Source organism: Varanus komodoensis, unplaced genomic scaffold, assembly GCF_004798865.1.
Source record: "Varanus komodoensis strain SLA01 unplaced genomic scaffold, ASM479886v1 scaffold1, whole genome shotgun sequence".
NCBI classification, from domain to species: domain Eukaryota; kingdom Metazoa; phylum Chordata; class Lepidosauria; order Squamata; family Varanidae; genus Varanus; species Varanus komodoensis.
In genome coordinates, this window is record NW_025335268.1 from 97,425,184 (window position 1) to 97,451,542 (window position 26,359).

Below are 26,359 nucleotides of genomic sequence, written 5' to 3' on the forward strand. Positions count from 1 at the left end.
TTATTTCCCAATTTTTTAGATTACTTACCTGACCAGTTTCTTCAAATCTCTTTCTATCTGCACTATCAATGACATAAATCTATAAATGAAATAGGTAAAAAAGCAAAAGATGAAACTAAGGTGTTGTCCTCTGGACTTGAAATAACAAACGTTCACTTGAACAACCTCCCCCAATCATATTTGTCTTGAATTAATTCCCATTTGAATCAGTGATCAGTAATTCCCATTTGATCAGTGACTCATAACTTAGAGACTGTAGACCTTATGGCAACACCAAAGTGAAAAGCATTGCACCAACCAAGACAGATACACATCAAGTGCCTACTTCTAATAACTAGAGGCTTCATGCCAAATAGCTGCAGGTGTGTGTCTGAATATGCAATCATTCAGATATACACACCTTTATTTGACTGCGAGTAGCTTCCAAATAGCACAGGTGTGGGTAGCTGGAGTATCTCCCATTCAAACACACCTGCATGTTCATGAATGTGCAATCACTTTGTGTTAAAAATATTCTTGGAGGGGCCTCTCACTTGTGTAATACTCTTCAGCTTGGGGCAGAGGCAAGAATCTTAGTTAGCATGCTGTCTGTTTACAAGAATCCCTTCAGAATACACCAGGCTAGTTTGGACTCAGTGTTTCAGCTTTTCTGGGATAGGTGGGTGCAAATCAATTGAATGAACATAAGGAAGCCTGCTCATGGCTTCAGGGTTTGGAAACATCTGTGAATAGTAAGAACAATGCACAAAGTAAAGAGGCTTTGAAAAATGTTTGGGCAAATGTCTGCAAAAAGCAGTAAGAAAACATGATTTGCATCTAACAAGGACCCAGAGTTGAATATGGATTGTCACTGAATAATGCATTGTTGATGAATTGTGGGTTGCTGTGCAAACCCTTTACTATGATTTAACCATGACACATCAACCACAAACAAGACAGGAAGAGACCATATGGCTGGTTGTTGGGTTGTGAACTCTGGGTTGTTTCTGGTTAAAAATAGTTAAACCATAGTGTAGGGTTCACAAATAACAATATCCCACAATACAATGACAACACAAACTTAATCTGTATTCTGAATCATTATTATATGCAAAGCAGATTACACATATAAGTGGTAACCCTGGGTTCATCTATTTTGTTTGTGTGCAAAAGTCAAAGTTTTCTTGTTGAACTGCCTAGGCTGGAACTGATGAGTTCTGTTAAGTATTCATTGAGCCTTAAAAACAGGCACTTACTGTTTCTTTGTCTCATGCTATCATACAAGGGTGAATAGATCTGATTTTTTCAGTTAATGATCTAGTTCTCTTAAACTCATCATGAATAACGTAAGCCTGTCAAAATACAAGACTTACAGATGTAACCACCACCACTACTACTAATTTTATTTCTCTTTTCACAATGGTTCTCTTTTCACAATAAGTCATTGTGGAATAATTAATTCATGGAGCTGCAAGATTTGCATTGGACACCAATTCTAAATATGTAAGCCATGGTAGGGGCATGCCACAGCTTGTTGGGTCACACAAATCCAGATGTAGGTTATTTAAGGATTAAATAAGGCACAGGGTTTTTCTAGTGTTAGACTCCACCATGGCTTGCATAGTCAAAATGGTGGCATTGCATCTCCTGAAGCCATGTGGATAAATTAACCATGGTAGCTTATCATGATAGGCAAACTTTGGCTGCAGACCAGTGCATTTTGTATTGCACTGTTGAACAAAAAAATTTCAACAGAAAGATCCCACCTTGTAATTTGATTCATGCTTTTCAGCTGCAATGGTAAACTATTTCAAAGGGAAGGCTACACCACACAGTTGAGAGACAAGTTAAAAATATTTTTGCAGATGTCATAATTCATATGTGTATAGTATATTTACAAGAATGATCAGACTGGCTGACTGCTGCAAAAATGGCTTTGATAGTGATTAAAACAGTGCTATTTCTTAGTTAATGTTTATTTAATGTAGCATAAAACTGTAGCTGATGCTTACCAGGATATCAGTATTCTCAAAATAATTCCTCCAGTATGGCCTGATCTTCCTCTGTCCACCAATGTCCCACACATTCAGCTTGAAGCCCTGTGCTTGCACACTTTTAATGTTAAAACCCTGTGGCAAGTAAAGATAAACCATAACTAGAGTTAACAGGATGCCTGGCCTCAGATTCAAAGGCATACACCATTCACAGCTTATATATTACAACTCTGGAAACCCTAAAAAGATAAGACCTGTATTGCTATTCAGATGGATTGGCTATGCGTAAAGTGAAGGATACAATAGCCTTGCATGGATCAGGGTCAGTTTCTGTCACAACTATAAAGATTTATGTTGCAGCTCTTAAGAAAGGAGGGTGCAGTGGAAGGTGAGATAAGGAGAAAGGCCTTGCAAATAGCAAGACTGAGCTCCTGAAAAGTGAGCCCAATGTGCAGGCTAATGAGAAGCAGAAGTCTGTCTGTGAGTTGATTTAACAAAACTAGAAGCAACAGCTGAACTTCTGAAGGGCCTGTTTCATCAATTAAAGTTCCAATTGAAAGCGGTGTGCAACTGGAAAAACAGGATGTGGTGCAGGCTGGCAATGAGCTGCCACACAATACAGGGGATTGGCTCCGAGCTTGGAATCTGAGGGTGGGCTTTTGCTTTAAGGCGTGGGAGCTTCTTACTGGCAATGTGTTGCAGTGTAGGATTAGAGGAAGATGACCCAACCTTCCACAATCTCTACCACCACCCACTGGCCAACTGTGGAATGGTATCTATTGGGCATTTATTGAAAAAAAAAGAGAGGTACTGCGTGGAAAGATAATTGAGGAACACTACACATTTTAATGAATGCATGTTATAAAACTGCACTTGGTATTTGCTAAATGTTGCACATAAACCAAATAACAACTTATAACTTGGTTTAATCTCTTAAACTGCACTTGACCATGACTTTGTACTGTGTTTGAGGTCTCAGGAAGCTATATTGTATTGCTGGTAAATATGTGTATGATCTCTGTTATTTCAGATTATTATGGTTATGAAATGTTATTTCAGTGGGTACACAACCTGGATCTGCAACATTTTAGTATCTTAACATGTCAAACTGGCTGAAAAACAAGTTACTTGGGTCTCAGAACAGTAGACATGCCAATACTAGAATCAGGGAGAACAAAAAAAAAAAAAGACTGGTATTATGGCATCTGTACCGACGTTCATTTTAGAGATCATATTCTTCCTCTTGGTTACATACTTATAAAAGAAATGCTTAAAAAAGTTATTGTGGATTTACAACAATGGAGTGAAATCAAAGTCTCATTACAATTATAAATAATGCAAGACAGAACCTGTTTATTGAAAGCTTCCAATGTACAAGATGAAATTTAAACTTGAGGGACTGCTATGTACCCATTCAATTTGATTTTAGTTGCTGCACACTCCCCAATTTCTAGATTTTGAGGTGCACTGACACATGCAATGTCTGATTGTCTGAAAGTATCTTTCCTTACCTGTGTTGGAGTGATGTGGGTGATATCTTCAGATGCTAGTTGTTTCAAAAGTGTGGTCTTGCCTGCATTATCCAATCCCAGGAGGAGGATCCTTACCTCCTGGTCTGGTGCACTCTTCAGTTTACGCAGAATTGACAGCAAACCCTGTGCCAGTCAGAAAGATGAGTGATTTGCTTACTTCTCATGATCACTAGCTCCTAATTTGTAATGTACCTAATCCTAATATATACTAGGTTCCTTTCATGAATTAACTGTACAGGACCTTGTCTGCAAGTTCATAATCTGAAATTCACATCACAAAAGAAAAGGAGATTTGCAAGGATCAGAAAGAAAATAGAAACTTTTTCATGGGTAAGAATAAATGGAAGCAAAAAGGTAAAGTAAATCAGCAATTAATTTAACAGTACTTTAAAAAAAATCAACAAACACTAAAGGACACATGAAACAAATTATTACTACTACTACTGATGCTACTACTATTAGTCCTATTAAAGGAGACAAAGAGGAGGCCAGTGGCCCATCTATGGAAAGAGTACTATGCGTAAGGCTCTGTGGACAGTGCAATCAAGCAAGCAAGCAAGTGGAGGTTTAGTAAGAAGATTAGTATTTGATGAATGGAGAGACTCTGGAAGAGAACAGAGAGAATGCAATGAAAATAGATTAGAAGGGGAAAGGCCACAAAGACGAGGTTACAAGACATTTAAAAGTTAATAACAGAACAACAGAGGAAGCTAGTGAAAAGAAATATATCCTCTTCTTTAATTCCATAATTCTATTTATATTTATAAAGTACCTACAGTTATCATAGGCTGTGCAGAAATGTTAAATATCCATTTTCTGTCACAGAATCAACTGATACAGTGGGAAGATTAAAGGAGCGGACACAAAAAAGGGACACAAAAACAAACAAAGGCAAAATGTGGAAAAACAGATTCTGAAACAAAACCTGAAACAGCAAAAGAGTATAGAAGAAAACAGAGTAAAAAACAAGAGGCAATTAAATGCAACTTTAAAAAAATGAGGAGAGATGGTTATTAAGAGTAAAAAAAACTTCCAAGAATAGGAAAAAGCCAGAGCAAACAAATGACAATGGAACAATGGACAAGTTTGCAAGTAACAGTAAGCCACGTTGTGAATGGGCTGGTTGTACACTGGGCAAAGCATTGTATGACCAGCAGACAAATCAGGCTTGCCATGGTTTGTTCTTCTTCCCCCTCAAATCATTCAGCAAATTATCTCAGGGGATTTTGCAGCAAAAACTTACTTTGTGTACAGTTGCAAAGGACCAGAAGAGCAAAGAGCAGTAAAAGAAAGGAGAGACCCAGTAACAAAATGCAGAATAACTGAGAATGAGTGGGAAGTCAAAGGAGAATATGCACTAAAAGGGGGAGGAGCGATACCTCTCTCTTGGTTTTTAAGTGCTGGACTGACACTTTTTAAGTGTTCCCCATTTCCTGATTTTCCAGCTACTTAAATAAGGAGGGGATAGTCATTCCCCCACCTGTTTTGCAGCTCTTTTTCAGAGCATTTACTACTACTGTTACTCTAAACAACAACAAAAAAATATAACATCCTATGTGCATTTTTGTGGTAGTGAAAAATAATAAAGTAAAAAAGCTATAAAAAAAACAAGTGACTCTTCTTCAGAAGTGCAATTTCAAGCTTGGTAGAAGGGCTGTCACTGAAAAGATTGTGAAAAGCAAGTATAATGGGGGAGGGGGGTTGCAGATCTTGCTAAGCACCCTGTACAGCTATTCACCACAACTCACAATCACAACTGATCTCCAGAATTCAGATGACATGGCAACCTATTGTAAGACAATTCTACATCCAGCCATGGATTCTTAGCATGGCTTATTCCTGAAATAAGCAACCCAGTGGAAAATGTTCTGAGTTCAGACAACACAGCAACCAGGCATGGCTGATTGCCCAAGGTGAGTTCTTGTGTTGTGCAAACCCAGTCAGTACCAAGAAATACAAAGGTGTATCCAGAAGAGTAGACTGAGCAGAGTTTAAAGAATGAAAAGACAGATATGGAAACATCAATATTAATAATTTTAACAAACTCAATATTTTATACAGTCACATTTTCTTTTTCTTTCTTATACTTTCTTTATTTTGAATTATTATATTATATTATTATTATTGTAAAACTGCTTTTATTGGACATTTTAATTGTGTTTTATTATTGACTGAGTTTTGTAAGCCATCCTGAGGCCTTGGGCAAAGGAAGGGTTAGAAATGTTTTAAATAAATAAATAACCCTGCCATCATTTCTGCCATTCCTATTATTGCATGAAATGCATGGAGGGCAACTGCCTGAAGCAGAGCATCTCCTCTATCTGTGGGGGCTACCCACAATAATTTGCATGCTGATTATTCAGCATTCTGGTTCTGCACTATGTGAAGAGCCATTGTGGATAGAAGAGGCTCCACACTTCGGACAGTTGCCCTCTACAAGTTCAACTCAAGTTCATTAATGAGGGGGCATGCTTAGTATGTGTTTAATCAACACACTTAACACCAGAACAGGTATTAGGTGGGGCTAAGAAAATAGGAAATGTAATAAATTCAGTTTATTAACTTCTAACTTTGTACTGTGTTGCGGCATCCACGCTGAGATCACACTTGTTACAGTAGCAAGAACAAATTATAATACTCGAGCAGAAAGATTCTTTTGAGTATCATCAGAAAAAATACGTTAATTCAAACCAAAGCAGTGAATTAGCAGGTCAAGAGTGAGAATATACAAGGAAAAAAATTAAGGGACCTAAGAATAACTCCTGGGAATACCAACAGGCAATAGAAATTGAATATTTAGCGCTGCAGCATGATTAGTGCACAAAGGAAAATTAAGAGATAAGAAGGGGATGCGGTGAAAGGTTTAAGCTGAGAAATGAGAAAACTGCTAAGCAAAACATTTCAACAATTGACACAGAAATAGGAGTTTTAGTAGAACTAAATAGAAATGTTTTAGAAATATTGTAGGGAGACAGCAGCAAAACTTAGTTGTAATGGTAATGAAGGCTCAGAAAGAAAGTGAAGGATCAAAGATAATTTCTAATCACTTAACATGGTTTGCCATGCATGGACCTAAGCCCTTTTTGGTAGATCTATGAGCTATGTCAGAGGGCCATGTAGCAACTGATGAGGTGGGTGAATGGGGACTAAGATTTGTTACCTCCTTTTCAATATTTGAGTTTAAAGGTTATCTTGCCCCCTCATGCAGCTCCTGATTGGTAATAACCATTAATATTAGAATCAGTATGTGGAAAAAACAATTGCACTAAATCATCCACATCAAGGTATGGATGATGGTCTGAAGATACAGGGAAATAAAAGATTTCAGCCAAACCCCATTTATACAAAACTTGTAATCAAAACCTCCTTCTTACTTTGATTCTAAGTACTTGATACCATGGCAAGAATTCTTAACTAGCTATGATTCTGATTACCCCCTTCTATTTATTCTCTAAACAGTTCTGAACAAATGAAACTTTCTCATTTCAGTGTTTCTGGGATAGAGCAACTGTAAATCTTTCAGTTCCCTGCACTGTATGACCAAGAAAGTTTAGCAAATTTCAAATACAGATCCTCACAGGTTGGAAGTAGTTTTCAAGCTTTGCAAACAGAGTATTCTTGTAAGTTTATTTGCAATGCAAAAATGCTACAAATAATGGACCATATTGGTGGTGCACCTGGGATGTTCTGAAAGAACTGTCAACTGGAAGGACTTGCTGGATACTGATATGTAAATGTTCTTACAATGCTTTATCACATCCATACAAGACACAGACCTCCTGAATAGCCCATTCAATGAGAAAAAATGTTTTGAAAACCAGAAGATTGGTTTTCTAATTCCACTTTTGCTAGTAAACTCCAACATCTTGAGGTATTACATTGTTTTCCCTACATTTGTTTCTTCTCCTCTAACTTATAATGGACTGCAAAAATGCTTAAAGCAACAATGGCAAAGTAGCATACAAATTTGGACTTTTAAGCACACTTGATAAAAAGAAACCATATCGGCACAGGAAGCAGGCTTGAACTTTGGATTGCTGACAACTTTTCATAAAAGCAAGAAGTACGGAATATTAATTATATTCAACTATTAGTAAAACAAAACAAAACAGGTGTACAAGAGTTACAACAGCTAAAGGAAGCTAGCTGCCCCACCACAAAGAGAAATAACATATTATGCAGCTCCCAATGTTAATTTTTGAAGATACATGTTTTCTGTCCAGATTTATGTACACACATGAAAATATGCTGTCTGCGTAGCTCTCCTGAGAGTGATGTATGAGCAGAATCCTAGATTCCTGATGGTTTGTTTTTATGCTTTGTTCAGGTAAAGTAGTTTCAAATGAATTGTACCACTTCAGAAAGCAATCCCTTGAGTACCAAATATCACCTCAAAAGTAATGAAGAAATTCAAAAGGCAGGCTAACACTGTGAAGCAGTTGCTAATGAATAGTAGCAGCTGACTTCTAGGTGGCACTTCAGCATTTCAATGAGCACAGTATATGATTCACTCAAGACTGGCACTCAGTGAAGAAACTAGGACTTCCACTTCCCTGCCCTCTTCCAGGTGACAAGAGAAATTCACAAATGCATCTCAAACATTTAGATTTTAATACTACTTCAGGTTACTTGACTTACAGCCATCCACCCCATTATTTTTGTAAAGATGACAGCTTGAATTCAGCTCAAACACTCTTCCACAACTAGTCCTTACTCCTTGTATCACTCCATTCTCAAGCAGGTCAGGCACTTACATTCTGAGAAAACACTGTGAAAATTAGAACTAATCTATGGAGCTGTTTTTATTCACCATGAAAGAGAAACACCAATATCAACATAATGGGCCAGTCTGCATGATCAAACAGCCTACCATGTGTGCTGGTGGCCATTTTCAATACTCAAGCCATGGCCATAGTTTTTTAGGTTATCTGGTTACTCTATCCAAGGACTTAGCAAGTACTTGTCAATATAAATCAGTAAAGCATATAAGCTTCCGTAGAGAGTATGTATAGAATTACAAATATTTCTTCACATTGGTAGGCCACAGGACATTGTTAGGTATGATCTGCTGACACACTCTCAACTTATACAAGATGAGACTCAACAGTCTTACCAGTGCCCCAGCTATGCTGGCTGTACACCAAAAAGCATGCAACAAACAAGAAGTCCTAAGTCCTGCTAAGTGTTACCTCAGCAGATGTATTGATATGAAAAAGACTCTGGTCAGAAAGTTTAAAAATGACTAGTCTACAGAAAGGTTGTCTTCTGACCACCTCTGTAACTGATTCAGCTGATTCACATAGAAATATCAGGGCATGAAAGCAATCAAAGGTCTTGCTGTTAACAATACTTATATATCACTGCTCATTTGAAATAAATCCTGAAAAATATATTTCTCAGAGCCTGCTGAATCACAGCAGAAATTTATGGACAGAGAAGGGTCTTTTACTGTTCTTCACCAAAAAATGAACTATTAATAGTCCTTTGAGTCTTTTTCACTCTATTCTTTCCTTGTAAGATTGCTCAGATCTGTGCCAACTTGGATGCCTCCTTTCAAGCAAAGTCTATACTACAAGTGTGACAAGCAGTTGCTTGCAACAATACCTTGGACCAGTTCTTTCTGATTTTCCTTGAGGATAAGGACAGATTGCCTGGCATTGTGAAATCCACCATAAGCAGTTAGGACAATGCCTCTGTGACAACTGGAAGAACTTTTGGCCCTTGTAATAAATGCCTTTTCATATCAGCATGCTATTCCATCATCTGCTAAGAAGCCATAAATTTGTCCCATTATGAAGCCTTAATGATAAAAATAGAAGTCGGAAAACTTTAAACCTGTGTCCAAATTCCTTTTCCTCAGAAAGGTGAGGGACCATGTCATGGCAATGCAACTTCAAGCATGCTTAGGTGGCACTTTTTTTTTTTTTTTTTTTTGACACACTTACATTTTACCTCTGCACTGCCCTGGGCGGATGCCCTCTGTCTTGAGCTGTCAAGCATTATGCAGTACTCTCATTTTTTTCTTGACCTTTAAGCAACTTTCGATAATATGGATTATATTACTATTTCACATATGATTCAGTTTTCAGATGCCTTTGGATCTCTGGTGACTCTAATCTTTCTTATCCAATCAGACAGAGTGGGAATTTCTCTGGGATGCTGCTTCAACCTGGAGCAGAATTTGGATTGTGGAATTCAACAAAGATCAGTGTTAACATCAATCTAGGTGAGTAATATGCAGCAACATGAGGCTGCAGGTGCTCTGGTACCCCAATTCCCCCTACCACCACCATACAGGATACATAAGGGGAGACATCCCCATATAGCCAATCTCCTCATTCTGCTAGGAAACAGGATGCATGAGGCTTACTTTCCTTGTGTTCTCCATTTTCCAGCAGAACCAGGTATGCTGGGCAAGAGGGAGTCTGAGGAGAGTCATCCTTGCATGCCATTTTTCCCAGTGAAAGTGCTAGAATGGGGGCAAGGATAGACCCTCCTTCTCATCAAAGCAATCTTTAGCAGGAAGCTTTTGTGTGCGCTTGTGCTGCCTCTAGGGCAAGGCACTCAGCATCCCATGCAGTCTTTGCTGCTGAAAAGCTGCCCATCCTTTATCTAAATGAACCTTCTGGGAGATTTGCAGGTCTGGAGTGAAGTGTCTTCAGTATGCAAATGATACTCTGCTTTATATTTTAATTACTAAATATCTAGAGTGCAACTGCAGGGTAGGGCATAAAGGTCTCCCACATTTTGAGGGGGCACTATGCAGGCTGTAGTGGGGGTATAGAGGTGGGGTAGGTCTCATTCAGTAGGTAAGGCTCTACCATTTTCAGTACCCATCATGAGTTGAACCGGTGAACATCAGGGCATTGTTGTTCGAGCATATTATGAGAACAACCGTTCTGTGATAGTGATGCAGAGAGCGTTCCGTATACTCTTCATGCTTGGTCAAAATGCATCTGTGCCAGATCAGTAAATGGTTTTGCTATGGATTTCTAAACTTTGGGCAACTGGATCCACACTGAAAAGAAAATCACCGGGCAGACCTAGGACCATGGAAGCAGTAAGAGTATCCATTCGGAAATCACCAAGGTGTTCAGCTCGTAAACATGCCATGGTACTGGGGATATCAAGTCAGAGTTTGAGGAGGATTCTGCATGCCAATTTAAAACTGCATCCTTACAAAATGATCTTGGCACAAGAATTAAGTGAGAGAGATCATGCCAACCGCAGAGCCCTAAGTGCGGAAATTCTTGAACAGGTTCCCACTGCAGCTGGGGAACTTCCATATCAGTGGAGCCGTAAACAAGCAGAAATTTTGCTACTGGGCTAAACATAACCCTTGTGAACTCCACGAACGACTGCTCCACTCTCCTCACATAACTGTTTGGTGTGCAGTTGCCAACTTTGGTGTGATCAGCCTGTACTTTGAGAAAGGTGGTGCAGCAGTTAACTGTAACCTCCGACTGGTATGTTGAAATGTTGGAGACCTTTCTGCACCCCAAACTGGACAATGTGGATACAGAACATGAGTGATTTCAACAGGATGGGGCCACAGCTCACACAGCACATTTGCTCAGAGTGTTGAGGGAAATGTTCCCTGGGCGTTTGATCTCTTTAAGGGGAGATGTGGGGTGGTCAGCATGGTCACCAGATTTAAGCCCATGTGACTTTTTCCTTTGGGGATACCTAAGGGAAAACTTTTTCAAATATTGTCCTCGATCTCTTGAGGATTTGAAGGAAAGGATCAGACAGGAAATTGATGCCATTCTACCTGAGGTTACCCGGAGAGTGATGGAGAACTTCTGGGAATGTCTTCAGCAATGTATTGCCAACAACGGCCACCATTTGTATGATATGATTTTAAAAACCCATTAAAACAAAACTGTTTTGTTAAAACTGTTTTAATGTACTTTTCAGAAATATATGCATTTTTTTCTAGATAGCTTCATTCATTTTTTTATACCCCTTCAAAATGTGTGAGACCTTTATGCCCCACCCTGTATAATGGCTCTGATTCAGTATCTAGAAGTTGTGAATGAAGATTAACAGAATGGAGTTGAATCCAGTCAAGTCAGAGGTGATGCTGGTAAGGTCTTGAGGGGCAGTTTTCCTGTGATTTTTGGATTTAAACACTATTGGATTAGGTGAGAAATCTGGGCTTCTATTTATCCAAACTGTAGTGCTTCCTATCTACTGTAGTATTTTCCTGCCTGCTTCATTCATTGCATAAGATCTGACCCTTGTTGAACACAGAAAGTCTTGCAATGTCAATCTACACTTTTTATAATCTCTGCAAGAGCTCTTTTCTTTGTAAAGGCTTTGCTACTAGTGTCCTATGGACTTTAAACACACACACACACACATTCAATTGTTAAGGATTCCACTAGACATGTTGTTTAAGAAAGCAGTAATATTTTGGCCTTCCATAGACTCCTTAATCCCCTTCATGGAACATTGCCTTGTTGTGGTGAAGGGGCTTATGTAGCACAATGAAGCTATGAGCTATGCCATGCAGGGCCACCCAAGACAGACAGGTCATAGCAGAGAGCTCTGACAAAATGTGATCCACTGGAAAAGGAAATGGCAACCCACTCCAGTATCTTTGCCATGAAAACCCCATGGACAGTACCAAAAGGCAAAAAGATATGATGCTGGAAGATGAGCTCCTCAGGTTGGAAGGTGGCCAATATGCTACTGGGGAAGAGCAGAGGGCTAGTATTAGTAGCTTGGGGTCAAAGCCGAAAGGACACTCTGTTGCAGATGTATCTGGTGGTGAGAGTCCGATGCTGTAAAGATCTATACTCCATAGGAACCTGGAATTTATTTATTTATTTGGAGTTTTTGTATGCCGTCCCATTCGCAAGATCTATGAGATCTATGAATGTAAGATCTATGAATCAAGGCAAGCTGGACGTGGTCAAACATGAGATGACAAGACTGAACATTGACATCTTGGGAGTCAGTGAACTAAAATGGACAGGAATGGGTGAATTTAATTCAGATGACCATCAGGTATACTACTGTGGGCAAGAATCCCTCAGAAGAAATGGAGTAGCCTTCATAGTCAATAAAAGAGTAGGAAAAGCAGTACTGGGATACAATCTCCAAAATGACAGAATGGTCTCAGTTCGAATCCAAGGCAAACCATTCAACATCACAGTAGTCCAAGTCCATGCCCCAACCACTGGTGCTGAGGAGGCTGACGTTGACCGGTTCTATGAAGGCCTAACAACACCTTCTAGAATTAACACCAAAAAATGATGTCCTTATCATCATGGGGGATTGGAATGCTAAAGTAGGAAGTCAAAAGATAACCAGAAAAACAGGCAAGTTTGGCCTTGAAGTACAAAATGAAGTACAGACTGGTAGAATTTTGTCAAGAGAATATGATGGTCATAGCAAACTCTCTTTTCCAACAACCCAAGAGACGACTCTACACATTGACATCACCAGACGGTCAACACAGAAATCAGATTGACTATGTGCTCTGCAGCCAAAGATGGAGAAGCTCTATACAGTCAGTAAAAACTAGACCAGGAGCTGACTGTGGATCCGATCATGAGCCTTTTGTTGCAAAATTTAGGCTTAAATTGAAGAAAGTAGGGAAGAGCACTAGGCCACTCAGGTATGACCTAAATCATATCCCTGATGAATATAACATAGAGGTGACAAATAGATTTAAGGAATCAGATCTGATAGACAGAGTGCCTGAAGAACTATGGACGGAGGTTTGCAACACTGTACAAGAGGGAGCAACTAAAGCCATCCCAAAGAAAAAGAAATGCAAGAAAGCAAAATGGCTGTCTGAGGAAGCTTTACAGATAGCTGAGGAAAGCAGGGAAGCAAAAGGCAAGGGAGAAAGAGAAAGATACACCCAATTGAATGCAGAATTCCAGAGAATAGTTAGAAGATATAAGAATGCCTTCTTAAATGAACAGTGCAAAGAAATAGAAGAAAACAATAGAATAGAGAGGACCAGAGATCTCTTCAAGAAATTGGAGATATGAAGGGAATGTTTCGTGCAAAGATGGGCATGATAAAAGACCAAAATGGCAGGGACCTAACAGAGGCAGAAGAGATTAAGAAGAGGTGGCCAGATTACACAAAAGAACTATACAAGAAAGAGCTTAACATTCCTGATAACCATGATGGGGTGGTCACCGACTTTGAACCAGACATCCTGGAATGTGAAGACAAATTGGGCCTTAGGAAGTCTGAGCAACAACAAAGCTAGTGGAGGCGACAGTATTCCAGCTGAGCTATTCAAAATCCTAAAAGACGATGCAGTAAAAGTGCTACACTTGGTATGCCAGCAAATTTGGGAAGCTCAACAGTGGCCACAGGATTGAAAAAGGTCAGTTTACATTCCAATTCCAAAGAAGGGCATTGCCAAAGAATGTTCAAACTACCGACCACTGCACTCATTTCACATGCTAGTAAAGTTATGTAGGATTTTGAGCAATCTAGGCTCCAGCAGTATGTGGACCGAGAATTACCAGAAGTATAGGGAGGATTTTGAAGAGGCAGAGAAACTAGAGATCAAATTGCCAACATACGCTGGATCATGGAGAAAGCTAGTTCCAGAAAAACATCCTGGAGTTCCAAAAAAATATCTACTACTGTTTCATTGACTATGCTAAAGCCTTTGATTGCATGGATCACAACAAATCGTGGCAAGTTCTTAGAGAGATGGGAGTACCAGGCCATCTTATTTGTCTCTTGAGAAACCTATATGTGGGTCAAGAAGCAACAGTGAGAACTGGACATGGAACCACTGATTGGTTCAAAATTGAGAAAGGAGTTCGGCAAGGCTGTATACTGTCGCCCTGCCTATTTAACTTATATGCAGAGCACATCATGAGAAAGGTGGGGCTAGATGAATCACAAGTTGGAATGAAGATTGCTGGGAGAAATATCAACAACCTCAGATATGCAGATGATACCACTCTAATGGTAGAAAGTGAAGAGGAACTAAAGAGCCTCTTGATGCGGGTGAATGAGGAGAGCACAAAAGTTGTCTTGAAACTCAACATTAAGAAAACTAAGATCATGGCATCCAGTCCTCTCACTTCCTGGCAAATAGATGGGGAAGAAATGGAGGTAGTGACAGATTTTATTTTCCTGGGCTCGAAGATCACTGCAGATGGGGACTGCAGCCAAGAAATTAAAAGATGCTTGCTCCTTGGGAGGAAAGCTATGGCAAATCTAGACAGCATACTAAAAAGCAGAGACATCACCCTGGCAATAAAAGTGCGTATAGTCAAGGCTATGGTTTTCCCAGTTGCAATGTATGGCTGTGAAAGTTGGACCGTAAAGAAAGCTGAGTGCTGAAGAACTGAGGTCTTTGAATTGTGGTGCTGGAGAAGACTCCTCCAAGTCCCTTGGACCACAAGACGATCAAACCAGTCAGTCCTAGAGGAGGTCAACCCTGACTGCTCTTTAGAAGGCCAGATACTGAAGATGAAACTCAAATACTTTGGCCACCTAATGAGAAGGAAAGACTCACTGGAGAAGAGCCTAATGCTGGAAACAATTGACGGCAAAAGAAGGGTACGGCAGAGAATAAGGTGGCTAGATGTACTCACTGAAGCAGTCGGCGTGAGCTTAAGTGGACTCCAGGGGATGGTAGAGGACAGGAAGGCCTGGAGAAATGTTGTTCACGGGGTCGCAATGGGTTGGATACGACTTCACAACTAACAACAACAAGACTCCTTAGTCCTCCTTATTCCGAGGTTCAGGTGTGCTGCAATTTTCCATCAATTCCATGCATTGCCTCAGTTGTGTTTGATTCATCTATATTTAGGTTGCCTCTTCTTGAACATGTTTTAATCCCAGGTCTAGTGTTTCATTTGACATTTTTGCAATATTTCTAAGTTATTATAATTTCTTCTATTATATCTACTCGTGATGAATAGCATTAGCCCATGTTTGTCTCAGAAATGTTACATGATCTGGCATTTCCAGCATGGGTTTTCAGACTTTTGTAGTTTTTGGAATTTTCCTTGCAATTGCTGGGGCTTTTCTTTCTCCTCCTCCTCCTAGACTTTTATAAGATATACCTTTTTTGTCCCAACCATACACTGTTAAGTTCTATGTCTGCCTGAAGCTGTGCCCTGAAGTATTTGCTTTTGTTTGTGTGGATCACTACTCTCTGATTTGTTATCATGCTGTTTGAGGTAGAACATCTATGCTGATGGATCAGAGTTCCAGTTTTTCATGTCTCAACAGTGATTTCACCATCTCTGGCTATAGCATTTGAATTTTGGCAAAATTCAGTTAAAGAAATGTTTATGTTCTAACAGCTAACAATTTAAGAACTTTTTGGAAAATAGCATTAATGATACTGAAGTTGAGCAACAATGTTATTTAGGGCAAAGACCTTTACTATTAGCCATGGCTCATCTTCTAAAGTACTCACATAATATATATCAAAACTTTTCATCTCTTTCATTTATTATTGGGGTGTTCCTTCTAATCTTTTCTGATTGATTTTTCCCAGTCTAAAAATACTAGTTGACATTCTGGTCAGTGAGTGGAGCACTGGAGCTAGAGCATGAAATTCTAATGCCAACTCTGATTCAGGTTTCCTCTATGACATCACATCATTCAAATTCTATCTTGCCAGATAAGTCATAGCCTAACTTATTGTCAGAAATGGCTGAACACTGCCTCATGTGGTGAATCATGTGGCTGCAGTTTCTCAAGCCAACTCTGACAACTGGGCAAGTCTAGTGAATCTGCCTGTTGGATCCTTCAGGCAGCAAAAAAATATGAGAGGTTTTCTTCTTTCACTTTTGCAATAAGGTTTACTTGAGAATTGCACATCTCTGGGTTTCTGGCATCTGCTTTTATGCTAACTTCTGACTTGTTCTCAGGGTTTGCCTCCTGACTTGCTCTCTGATGTGGATTGCTCTTTTGTCCTACCTTCTGTTCTTTTCTCCTGGTTTGCACTCTGATACTGACTTGTCTTCCAACCTGCCTCCTATCTTGTTCTTTAGTCCAACCATCCTACCTCTTGATCCTGATTGTACTTCAATACAAATTCCTGGTTCCTAGTTCTTGACTCACTCCAGACTGCCATACATATCCCTCGAAGCAATGGGATGGGTTTTTGGAATTGTGGGTAGAAGAAGTATGTATTAGAAGAAGCTCCTTACTCAAGAGGCAAGCAAGAAAAAGTAATCTGGAAGTGTAGGTGCATGCTTCATAAGAATCCAAGTGTTTATTAGTCAACTGACATTCTCATTGAAATGAAATGTAAGCATACCATTCCACACTATCCATATTTATATCCCAGCTGAGAGCCACTATCCTATATAGCAAATGTCAAAGCAAGCATTTCTCAAAGCATCTTTCTCATGGGTATTCCTTTCTGCTTATATATATAACTATGCCTTTTCTTAGGAATAGTGTGTGTTACAGGAAACTGTCTAGTCATGAGGATAATTTTACATAGAGCTGTGCATTCAAATCATTCTTAACTGAACTTTTTTTATGTTCAGCACTGGCTCAGCATTAACTGAAAAGTTTCACCTTTGAAAACAGACATTTAGAGATGGTCTTCTCTGACAGATGCATTTGCTCAATCATTAATTGAGGCCCAATTTGCTAAAGCCTTTAGCTTGCAGTTGTGATATCCTATTTCAGTTGTGACATCTTAGTATGAAACAGATATGGCTCAACATTATTAATCCACATGCTACAAGGATAATCACAGAAATAGAAAGAATTTTCAACACTCCTAAAGAGAGATTCCTTCAAAGATATATTAGCTGTATTATGCTAGGACTCTTTTCTCATATTCCAGATATAACATACACTGTCTTTTAAATATCTTTGTTTGACATCTCTTATTTTACCTTGCTTGGTTAGCTCTGACACACATCTAATACCAGGAGAAAAGTCAACATTCCATTATACCACCCTTTCTTTTCTAATTTGTTAACTATTTTGCCAGAGGTCCATTTTACAATCTGACATTTCTTGACTGCACATTAAGCTGCTGGCCTGGGAGTGAAAGACTGGTGTGTAGGAAAAACTGTTTAATGGTATTTGAAAAGTGCAAGCAGGCAGGAATTTTCCACCACTTTTTAGACACTAAAATGGCATTAAGAATTGAGCACTACAGTTACAGAAAACATTGATTCAATTCTATTTTTATGTATCTCTTACTCTGTCATTTGGGCTACCCTATGCAACAATTGAGGTATATGCCTCTTCTATAACAGCTCAGTCATGTGTCTCTTTCAGCCTACAGATTTAGTATTTCTTAAAATTTTAAAGCTATAGAAAAACCTGCCTTTTTAGCACCTTTTTCTGGTCAATGGATTTTGTTACTTTAGGAACATAAAACATATTAGGTCTATCATGGTTGGCTCCTAAAACTATCATTAACATGAAAACATTCAATTTTTAATTACCTGATTAAACTGTATTTTTATATTTAATATTTAATATACCAAGCACTTTACTTTTATACTAAGTTATATATAAAACAGTATACATTTAGGTTCCTCTTTAATGTCTGATGAGTGGAAAATTCAGCAGATAGTCCCTGAAACCAGAAGAAACAGGAAGAATTGGAGATAGAGGAAAGACAGGATTTACTCTGGTTTGTGATGAACTGGAGTTTAAGGAAATCAGAAAGTTCATTCAGCTGGGAAAGATTCCTACCAGGAATGATAATCAAACTTATTTCATTTTTAAGAACTTTTAAGAGATCTCAGCTTGTTTTTGAAAGGTGACTTTTGTTGATTTTGAAAGGTTCTCTCTAATGTCAGTGTCAGTTTTGTACCTGTGCCATAGAAACTAGACTGCTGATTTAACTGTAGAGCTTTATTTTGGTGGCACCGATTAAAGGTTTTATAGCTGATGTGGCACTGCCTAATATTTTCCATTTATTTTTACTATGAATTTCATTAAAAGAAAACAAATTCTAAACAAAAACAAAACAAAAACCTGAAATTAACATTGCTTGTATGTAAACATTTCTACAAGGGAAAATCCAGATGTATCCATTATACATAAGCTTCAGCAAAGGCAGACCAAATATATGTGCATCCATTTGAGAATGGCATCTATATGTCATCTGCTCAAATATTTAACACATCATAAGGTTTTCAATCCATTGCATTACAGAAGGTGAGCTTTTATCTTTCCAATGTTGCCTTGTCAGTCATTTAGCTTTCATAAGGAACTATTCTCTGGCATTCCTTACAGCAGCCTTCCACATCCTGGTGCCCTCCAAATGTGTTGGATTACAATTCCCACAAATCCTACAGCTAGCATAGAAGTTTAGCAGGCTGGGGCACGCTGAAAGTGTTTCCTTTCACACGTGAGCTTTAGAAACAGTCAGTATCTGATTCAACAACTAGCCAAAACAGCTTTAGAAACAGAGGACTATACAGAACAAGACCCAAAGTGTCTCAGGGGAACATTTTCTTCCCATATATATAATTTTATTATTAATGTATTTAATACATTTTTATTACAAAGAACTTAAAATGACTTACATCATTCCCCTCCTCCTGCTCCGTCTTATCCCCACAACAACCACCCTGTGAGGCAAGTTGGACTGAGGGTCTGTGATTGGCCCAAAGTCATCCAGTTGGGTTGGTAGTGCAGATTAGTACAGAAGTCCTTCATTTCTAAAGTTAAGACTAAAATAAACTATTGCTGTTGAAGTGAATCAGCGCAAGCATGCCATCCCCTGTTACATAGACTTAATAGTTCTGAACACCAGTCTCTCCACAGCAAACATAAGCACACATTAAATGGATTTTTCTCCATGTTGGTTATCCTTATTGGCTAGAAGTAAATAAAAGCTATTCAGTGGGTGTTATAATTATGTTGCATTGATTATTCTACAATTTTGATTTTAACATTTTTAATCCTTTGAGCAGAACATTAATCAGAGCAGAATAATACAAAATAGAGAATACAGATCAGTATTAAGGAACATTTTGCCCTAAATGTGTAATATTACCATTTCTGTACATCAGATGTATACATAGGAGAGGCTGGTGGCCAGTCTGACTAGTAGGGCAGAGGGCAGGTCAGCAGAGGTAGAGCCAAGTGGGCATGAGAGACAAGGATAAGGAGTCACGAGAGGCAGAGCAGTCTTTGAATCCCCCAAAGTCAGGAATCCATACCACAGAAAGAAAAACTGAGACACACAACATGCCACAGGGGTGGGGAAATCACAGAGCCATATATAAATACTCCTATGGATCTATATTCTCCTGCCTGTTCCAGCACCAACTTCCATCTCATAGAGAGCCAGGTGACTCTAAGATGATGAGTGGAAAGGGAGAATCCATACAACCAAGTAACAATGTTAATAATTAAAAGACACAATATTATAAAGAGTAACACAAAAAGCAGCCTCTGGATTATACAAACAATTATATTAATCACAACACATCCACCAGAGCAGGCCTAGTCTAAAGCCGCACAAGACAAAAGTTCGAGATTGTAAATCTTATATGAAGGAAGGACTGGTTTGTTTAGGAGAAAATATGGAAATACTTTGCCTGTGGTACTAATAATGAATATATTCCCTGTGAAGGCAGTAGAAACCGATTGCAAACCACAAAGACACTCCCCTTATACACATAGATGCATATACACCTTGTTCACATACACAAATGCCAGTATATACATGTGCATGCATACACAAACCCCAGACAATATACAATGTATACGTGTACAATTCAGACCATAAAAACACCAAAATGTACACACATACGCTGTCCAGATCAAACACTCCATCTCTCTGTATTTCTACCAAATAAATCACCCAATACTAAGACATCTCCTGGAGATGTGTCCTTGTACAAGATGAAATCCACTGATCCATAAGGAATGGATCCCCCGTAAGGAATAATGTTCCTCTTCTTTGGAATGACACTCTTCTTCTCAAAGGCTCTCATTCTTGATAGCAGCAAAGGAGCTGTTGCCATGGAAGTGGGATACCACTATCACTTCCCCAAAGGCCTAATTCACCTAGCACTCTGCCTACCTCAGCTTCTCCACATCAGCTATCTTGGCCTCAAAGGAACAAATTTGTTTGCAGAACCAGTTCATTAAATCAGACACACAACTACAACTTCTGTCCAGTAGGCAGACAGCACTATATGTGACATACTGTGCAAAATATTGGGTATTCCCCAGCTGACTTTCTGTCTTTATAATGGCTTTTGTTTGTTATGCTAGTTTACTTGGAAAATTAATATGAACATAGGGAGACTGTCCTGATCACTTTACCTTGCCACTCTGCTCTAGGAGTTTAAATCACTTGCTTGCTCAACTGTTTAACCTAATGCTTTGTCACAGTGCTATATATAGTTATGCCCTGGTCAAAATGCACCCATTACCCTGTCAAAATCCCTCTTTATGGGGACCCTGAGTTTTGATAGTTAGCTCTAAAACGAGTGGAATGCACTTTTGCAGTTTGCTGAGCAGCTAGGGTTTGAGGGGAAAGTACAAAATGTACATCACCCAAAAGATAGTCAAGAAAATAAAAAAAGGATGAAGATGTGCCACAAGTGGGGTATAAATCTCACCACCCTGTTTTGAAAACAAAGATAACCTTCTGATACTTTGCTTTCTGACAGCTGCCTACGGAAAGCTACAGAAAAAGAAAGGTCTGCTTTGAGTCTCTTGGGTCAATGTCCAAAGTTCATACCTGCACTTTGACAGCAGGACATTGTCCAACCGAGATTTCAAATTTTCACACTCACAGGACTGCATATCAAACATATTCAAGTGTGTGTGGGGGGGGGGAGAGAGAGAGAGTCTAGGGTACATCGTGGGTGAGAATTAAAAAGAAAATTGTTTGCCAACCACTGACAACCTCTCCAATGTGCTGCTTGGGCACTTTGAAGGAGCTGTCAGTGGCCTTAAAACAAAGACTGGGAATACTGGCTCTGAGCTGGCAATTGTGATCTCTGGAAAAAAGTGGTTAAGGTAAGAGAAAGCTGCAGTAAGCAAAATCAACCTGTGATCAAGGCAGGAGACACTCAGCCAGTGAGAATCACCCCAAAGTGTCACTTGGACCAGCAGTGGCTTAGGTGAGCTAGGCAAGAATGGCAAAGGGGGTGCTATTCTTGACAAGCTGCTTGCCCACCACTTCCCAGTCTCAACCTATGATGACACTAGTTGCCCAGGTTTGCGTAGAATGGCAACCCATTGTGGGTACAATCTCTACAATAAGCTATGTGTTTTCAGGGTGGTTTTTTGTCTTCAAGCAAACCATCATTCAGGAAATGGTCTGGGTTTAGACAACAAGACAACCCACCATAGCTTGTCAAGGATACTGAGCTGTCACATTGTATAGACCCAGTCTGTATCAGCTGAGGCATCCCTCAAGCACATAGAGCCAGTTCCCTTGAAAGCCTGCCTTACTCTTATAGCCCTAGATAGCCTCTTCCAATTTCTGCTTCATTCAGATTAGAATAACCTTACTTATAGGGTATGTGGATCAACTTACCCATCTGCATCACACTCGTTACTGGAAATTTAAAGATGTATTTTGAACAGATAACAGTTTTAGCAATGGTAATCTTTATCAGGTGAGTGGACAGAAGTTGGAATTAAGGCGAGGATGTGGGAACTTTGAGCCCCCACTTGAAATGCAAGGATCTGACCTACTATAAGTCTGCTTCAATGTGCACTCTTCTAAATATATGTACATTTTAGTGTTTAACACTGAAGTTATTAATCGAACTGATATCTAAATCCATGATTTAGCTCGTAGATTAAACTTAAAACCTAAACAGAGCATATTTTGGACTTGAACTGAAAACTAAGCCTCTACTTTTGTACATACAAACTGATTTTTCTGCTGGGCAGGTTTGTCAATGTAGATCTTTATCTTCATTTGAACCTACTTTCCAAAATCAGGTTTAATCTAGGTTTTTCCATTGTAGTTTACTGAAGCTCCTTAAGGCTTCCTGCTAGAGAAGAATTAAAATAACCGTATGTTTCTAAAGAATTATCTCAGCTAGGATTCAGCTCTTGAGTTGTACAGGTATACAGGATTACTCCCTGGGATTTAGCTTCTGGTACACAATAACCTTTAGCATGCCCTTGTTTCAGTTTCAACTGTTAATAATTTAAATAAATGAGTAGTATTTGCCTTCTTTTCACATAAGTGATTAACTCATCTAAGGATTTAAATGTTTAGGACTTTCTTCATGTTTCTACAATTGAGGTTTTAATAATCCAAATCTAACTTTCTACCACTAGATCATATTAATTGCTTGACTACTATTGAGAACAATCCGTATATGAATAAAATGCAGAAATAGCAAGCACCAGATGATAAAAGATACCTTTTAATACCAGAAGCTATAATAATACGTTAAAACATAGTATTAAATAGGTATATCCTTCTTACAAACATGTTCAGTTTAGGCTCCAAGCTGAATTTGTTTTTCTAGTTGCAGTCTGTGCTAACAGTTTGGATTTAAGAATGAAATATATAGACTAAATAATAAAAAAAGATTTTAGCTGTATGAATGGGGCAAGTTCAATTCACAGATAAATAATCAGTGCCTGGATTTTCTATCAGTGACCCATATATGCAATTCCATGGAGAGAAGCACCACACATTCTACTGGCTAGCAGGAGAGAAGAACTGCCAATCACCAAAGAGCAGCAAGTGGAATCCTATTACAGTGGAGAAAGAAATATTTGCTGTTTAGCTGGATTAGCCATAAAGCTTCCATAATGAATTTAGAGTGTAATCCAATCTGCCTTTGCTGGGGAGCAAATGTTTAAACAGTTGATGTGGCATTTGTCTAAAGATCAAGTACAATTATCCTCTAACATTACTTCCATAATAATGGATCAACATGGGATGCACACTTCTCCTAAATCTACAACTATTAGCCTTAATAACAATTATGATGAGGCCACATACAAGCATGAGGCCCATAAATTACACGGCTTGTTTGGATAACACACCAGCAATGTGTTTCTACCCAAGTCTAGAATGTGGCATCAGACCAGGAGGAATAATATAACTGCAACAAGAACAAGCCTTTCAAAGATAAGCAGGAAAAAGATGAATAATATAAAGAGAAGAATTCCTTCTGCAGTTCTAGTTACTCGATCTCAAAAAGGGAAATCAGAAAGTATAAGCCACAACCACTGGGAGGGGTTGAATATTTTTCCTATAATCAAAGCATAAAGCTGGGTATTTCTGGTGGAGAATTTACAAAAAGAACTATATTATGATCATTATGAATGGGGTGGGGGGGTGGGGGGAGGAAAGAGAGTAAATAAAAAGAAATTTTTCTAACTGCTAGCAAATAGAGCAATCCAATTAAAATGAATGGTAGAAGTAAGAAAATATTCACCCAAGGCTTAATATGAATGACATAGGTAATTCACTAATGATAATGTAGTGTGATTACTAGATTAGATTATTTTTTTAAAGCTTGAATTGAATGTATGCAGGACTAGGCCACAGCCATAATAGGTTTATGCCAAAGAAGAACCACCACCTCCATGTTCACAGTCAGCACCTCTAATTATTAAATAGTGGGGAAAAGATCCAAGGAAGAACTAGTTCCACCAAGTCCTGTTTGAAAACTTCCTGTAACTGGCCACTATTAAATACAGCATGCCATGTTAAAAAGTCTTTTGTTCTGATCCAAGAAGATAATTCCCATGGACATTAGCTAAGATATAAAGATAACTATAGTTACAGAAATAACAGAAGCAGTTCTACTACTAAATGGTCCATGGTACAATTAGTTTAAAAAAGGCTGTAGGAAGAATGATTTGTGGGGTGAATCTATTATGGACCCAGCAAACTAGCCGATACCCTGAAGTACAGCATTTGATTATATTACTCCCACATCTTAGGACTGAACTATATACAATTCTGATGGCAGTTATACCAATTGTCATAGCTATATAACCAAACTCAGAACAGCTGTAAAAACTTGAAATTACCAAAGAGCGCCAGATGGCTTTGTTGAAATACTTATAAAGTGCAGGATAGTTTCTAGTTATACAAAATATGTGTGGGTTACTTGGTCAACATAGCTGTATGCAAGCCTTTTACCCAGATATAACCCAAATTGTTTTACCCAAATTGTTAGCATAGCTGGGTTCAGACAGCACAATAACTCATGTGTCAAAAAACAAACAAACAAAAAACCCCGAGTTATCATGCTATCTGAAGCCAGTTGATGAGTTTTGTAATACTATAATATATATTGAGCATTTTGCAGGGCAGCAGAAGCAGTAAGGTTACATGGAAACGAAGCACAAGAAATACAAATTATTTTAAAATTATATTAAAGCTCCAGTTGATGATAAATCAAACATCCTGGCAATGCTGTGCTAATTAACAACTATAATGGGATAAAAAACTATTAGTTCAATTCAGGCTACAGCTGTTTCAGTCTATAGCAATGTCATGTTCAAGTCTACCTTTGACATTTCTTTGTTCAAAAATGACAATTTTAATAGTGTGTCCTGGGAAGGTAAAACGTCTTCCCACTGAATATTGCCCTTTCTGATATCAGATTTGTGTCCATTTACTCTTTTGCAAATGTTTATTTTTGCATAAATTCCTATGCTGATACAGAAAGCTACAGCTATTATATTTGTTATCAAGAACACCCCCTATTAGGTTTGTAATCCTGTGTTCCTCACATGCAGCCACAAACCCAGTACCCACAGTCTTTTCTTCTCCTTTTGACAGGCAACGAGAACACACATATATAGAAGTATCACTGGTAGGAGTGCAGTTAGGAACATCAAAAAGGAACAGGGCGTTCATATCTTACAGCAGAGATACAGAACCTCTTTAGGCCCAAAGGCTGAAATCTATTTTTGAGATTCTTGCAGTGGTCACATTCTGGTGGTAATATGGGCTGAAGGTAAGAGAAGCAAAGCCAAAATACCAGGTTTTAGCTTAAAGACCTTTCTTAAAAATGTGAAACACCAAATAATTAATGGTTGTGGTGATAAGGGTGTAACAGTAAACATTCACCACTCTACCCACACAATTCATATATCTCCAATTATTCAGATAATCAAGACAATTGGAAATTAAGCAAAATAAAACTTTTGTATATGAGCTACCAAGGGGCAGGTCATTTTTAATGTATACCTCTTTTTAATATCTTATTGTCATTTCAAAAGCCAGTGTGATGTAGTGGTTATAATGTTTGACTGGGGACCTGGGAAATCTGGGTTCTAGTCCCCACTTGGCCATGAAGCTCACTGAACCAGCCACTCACTCTTAGCCCAACCTACCACACAAAGTTGTTGCGTGGATAAAATGGAACTATGTAAGCTACCCTGGGTTCCTCATAAGGAAAAATGTGGGGTATAAATACTATGTAATAATGATAATATTTATGTACCAGCCTAGGCACACTGTGTTTTCTGAGGAAAACATGTCAGCAAAAATGAAAAATGTCTGTTCTCCAAACATACAATTGGCACATGCTAAAGAGCTGTGGCTACTGGTTAACCAAGCTGGACTTAAGTCCAGAGACACTATACACCACCACCACACAGAAGTTGTCAGACACCAATGTTTTCCAGTCTTACTACTTTCTGTCTCACTGTCCTCACTCAGTAACAGAAAGGAATAGTAGAGGGACTATAGCAGGCAGCTTTTTCACCCATCTTTACACCAGTATGCAGAATCTGAGACCTGGGATCCCAGATGAGGCCTCTTGGATTCCCTGATGGCCTTTCCCCCTTTTCCACAGCCACCAGTCATTCGGTACTTTCCCAGCTTTGGGCAGATTTTCCTCATCCTAAAAGACTGAAATGCTTAACAGTTGGCAGGAAAAACTCTAAGCTAAAATATATTGGTATTTT

General features: G+C 38.8%; 1 protein-coding gene across 3 annotated transcripts in view; it reads right to left on the minus strand.

The window, feature by feature from the left end:
- ARL3 (ADP ribosylation factor like GTPase 3) overlaps positions 1-26,359 on the minus strand; it is a 94,070-nt gene that overhangs the window by 66,037 nt on the left and 1,674 nt on the right. For all 3 annotated transcript variants that reach the window (XM_044437672.1, XM_044437689.1, XM_044437680.1), the window contains exons 2-4: positions 3,485-3,628; positions 1,992-2,108; positions 29-79 (exon numbers count right to left, since the gene is read on the minus strand). In XM_044437672.1, the coding sequence (XP_044293607.1) occupies positions 29-79; positions 1,992-2,108; positions 3,485-3,628 (312 nt within the window). The remainder of the gene's footprint in view (positions 1-28; positions 80-1,991; positions 2,109-3,484; positions 3,629-26,359) is intronic.